The sequence below is a fragment of the Propithecus coquereli genome, unplaced genomic scaffold, assembly GCF_000956105.1.
Source record: "Propithecus coquereli isolate 6110/MARCELLA unplaced genomic scaffold, Pcoq_1.0 Scaffold49, whole genome shotgun sequence".
Taxonomy (NCBI): domain Eukaryota; kingdom Metazoa; phylum Chordata; class Mammalia; order Primates; family Indriidae; genus Propithecus; species Propithecus coquereli.
Genome location: NW_012150729.1, coordinates 8,174,357 through 8,177,150, shown reverse-complemented (window position 1 = coordinate 8,177,150; position 2,794 = coordinate 8,174,357). Strand labels below are relative to the sequence as shown.

The following is a 2,794-nucleotide window of genomic DNA, read 5'->3' as shown; positions in this document are numbered from 1 at the left end:
TTTAAAATGAAATATTTTGACTTTAAACTCCACCTACTTCCATTTCTTCGTTTTCTCATCTGTTTATCAATCTCTTCTCAAGCCTCAGGTTTTTCTTCTGTTAACACTCTTGTTCAGCCCCATATTCGTGTACTCTACCCACAAAGTACTTCATTAGCCAGGTTACCTCCTTAAATAGTTTCAATCAAAATTCCAATTTCCATGCAACTTAAGAACTGAAATCAAAGCAATTTAATTGATTTAACTAACATTATGCCTTTTAACATCTTGTATGCATTTGTGTTTTTAAATGTGAATGCATGTTATTCCACATGAATATTTAGAGGATGAATTTTCAGGTATTATACTACAATGTAACATTTAGAAGATGTGTATATTTATTTCTTTTGGTAGGGATGGGGAATAAATTCTATTCTCAGACTGTTCTGCAGTGAGAGGATGCTCTAAGTTATCCCTGCCTTTCACAACTTCTTTCCTCCAATTATTACAAAACCCACAAGTTCCATTTTTCTTTTCCTCCCCAATGATTGGAGTGGTCACTACAGCTTGAGTAAAAACTGTTTATAAATAAGAGACTACCTATATGAGAATATGTGGATAAATAACTGCTAAAGCATATGGTAGGATGTTTGAGATACGTACCTTTTCACGAGTCTTCCACATTTTTGTTCTTAACAGTTTCTTTCTTGGCAGGTTATGGACGGAGATCTTCGCCTGGTCAAATCAGTAGAGAATCCAAGAAAGGAAAAATTTGGCAGAACATAAGGAAAACCTGCTTCAAAATAGTAGAGAACAGTTGGTTTAAGTGTTTCATTGGCCTTGTCACTCTGCTCAGCACAGGCACTCTGGTAAGTGAGCAGCCAGGTTGTGTGATGCTTTTATGGGAACAAATGTTTCATAATTCTGTTATTTCAGAAAGTCTCCAGCCAGATGACTTTCCCCAGAATACTTAGTATAGCACCAAATTTCATATTCTGCGATTTTAGCTTTAAAAACTAAATGGTACACTTTCTTAGAAAGTCTGTATATATCTCATTCAATGTTAAATTTAATATTGCTATTAAATCGAAATATAAAATTAAATAAATAATATAATTTCAAAATATATGAGTGATAGTGGGAATAGGAAATGTTAATAGATATTTGATTCTTCTGACTATCATGAAGTTTTCTTTGTCAAACAGTTTAACAATTTGGACATACAAAACTGCTATATTGGGTTTGTACTTTGGTACCTATTCAATAAGGAAAGCGAAAATTACATATGCTTTTAAGGGCCTTTAAACTAGAAATGTATTTATCCTTTGATCCAACAATATTAATTATGGAAAATTGTCCTACAAGTATCTTCACATGTATTAAATGCATTTACAGAGTTATTTGCTTCAGAGTTTTTTGTAATAGCAAAGGATTGGGAAAAAAGCATCTGTAATAGGTCACTGCTTATGCTATGGTACAGTCGTTCAATGGAATACTATGTAGCTATTTTAGAAATACAGAGCTGTCTGCATACTGATATTATAATTCTCTAAGATATGATAATAAGTGAAAAAATAATGATATATTGCATGGCCTTCTGCATTTTATGTAGGAAAGGAAGAATAATAAAATACATTGATATTTATTTCCATTTGATTAAAAAAGATCAGAATAGGATACACAAGAACTACTTAACTGTGAGATGCTCCGAACAGAGAACACGGAGTCTTGTGAACCAGACTGCGCTGCATTGATCCAGCCTGAGTAGGCTAATTAGTGGCCTCCCGATGAGTCCATATCATAATCCCCAAAACCTTTCAATGTTAATTTATATGGCAAAAGGGTCTTTGCAGATGTGACTAAGATAAAGATCTTGAGATGGGGAGATTATCCTGGATTATCTAGATGAGCCTAATGTAATCACAACGGTCCTACAAGAGATGCAGGAGGAGTTGCAGTAAGAAAAGAAGGTGATGTGAGGATGAAAGCAAAGATTGGACTGTTGTGTTTCGAAGATGGAAGAAGGCATCACAAGCCAAAGTATATAGGCAGCCACTAGAAGTGCAGAGAGGAAATGAGAGCCGTCAGAGCCTCCAAAAGGATCCAGCCCTCTTGATACCTTATTTCTGACCCCAAGAATTATAAGATTATAGGCTTGTGTTGTTTTAAGCCACTGAATTTGTTGTAATTTGTTACAGCTACAGTAGGAAGCATTATACACGGTTTTCTCAGGATCCACTCCCAGGAATACTCTCCCATTTCCTGCTAGTACATGTTACTAGGTCCTGCATATGGGCCAGGTCCTCTGGCATATATAATCCTTCTTCCTTAGCAATCTCAGTACTTCCCTAGCCACTTAGAGATTCAACCTTATGTATATATTTGGTAGCCAGGAGGGAAGGTGAAGGTAGATTTTAAAGAGGGTTTTAAGATACCTACCTCATTGGAGGCTTCTTCATGGTCCTCAAACACGGCTAGGTTCAGGTTGATCTTATTGGAGCCCAAACTGCACCACAGAGTTCCACCTTGAGTGAAGCAAATGGCATTTATATCTATATGTCATTTAGCCATTGACCGAGGTGTGTCCCTCTAGGAGTGGAAACATTGCTTCTTGGGTGAGGTGGCTCTTGTTTAGCAGTGGCAATTCTCCAAAGAGGGCTTCATTTGTGTCTTATGAAGCAACACTAACAGTTGCTGTGAAATGGGTAGATTTGCCGGTAAAAGCGCTCTTGATGGGCATCTCTGGTATCTACTACGATGTTCAATATGTATGTGAAAAGTGTGTGTTGTATGATGCTGTTGGGTGCAATTATGG

General features: G+C 36.5%; 1 protein-coding gene across 1 annotated transcript in view; it reads left to right on the top strand.

Annotated features, from left to right (window-relative positions):
• Positions 1-2,794, top strand: part of SCN7A (sodium channel, voltage gated, type VII alpha subunit) — a 113,827-nt gene that overhangs the window by 83,820 nt on the left and 27,213 nt on the right. The window contains exon 17 of the mRNA XM_012655825.1: positions 694-848. Within this exon, the coding sequence (XP_012511279.1) occupies positions 694-848 (155 nt within the window). The remainder of the gene's footprint in view (positions 1-693; positions 849-2,794) is intronic.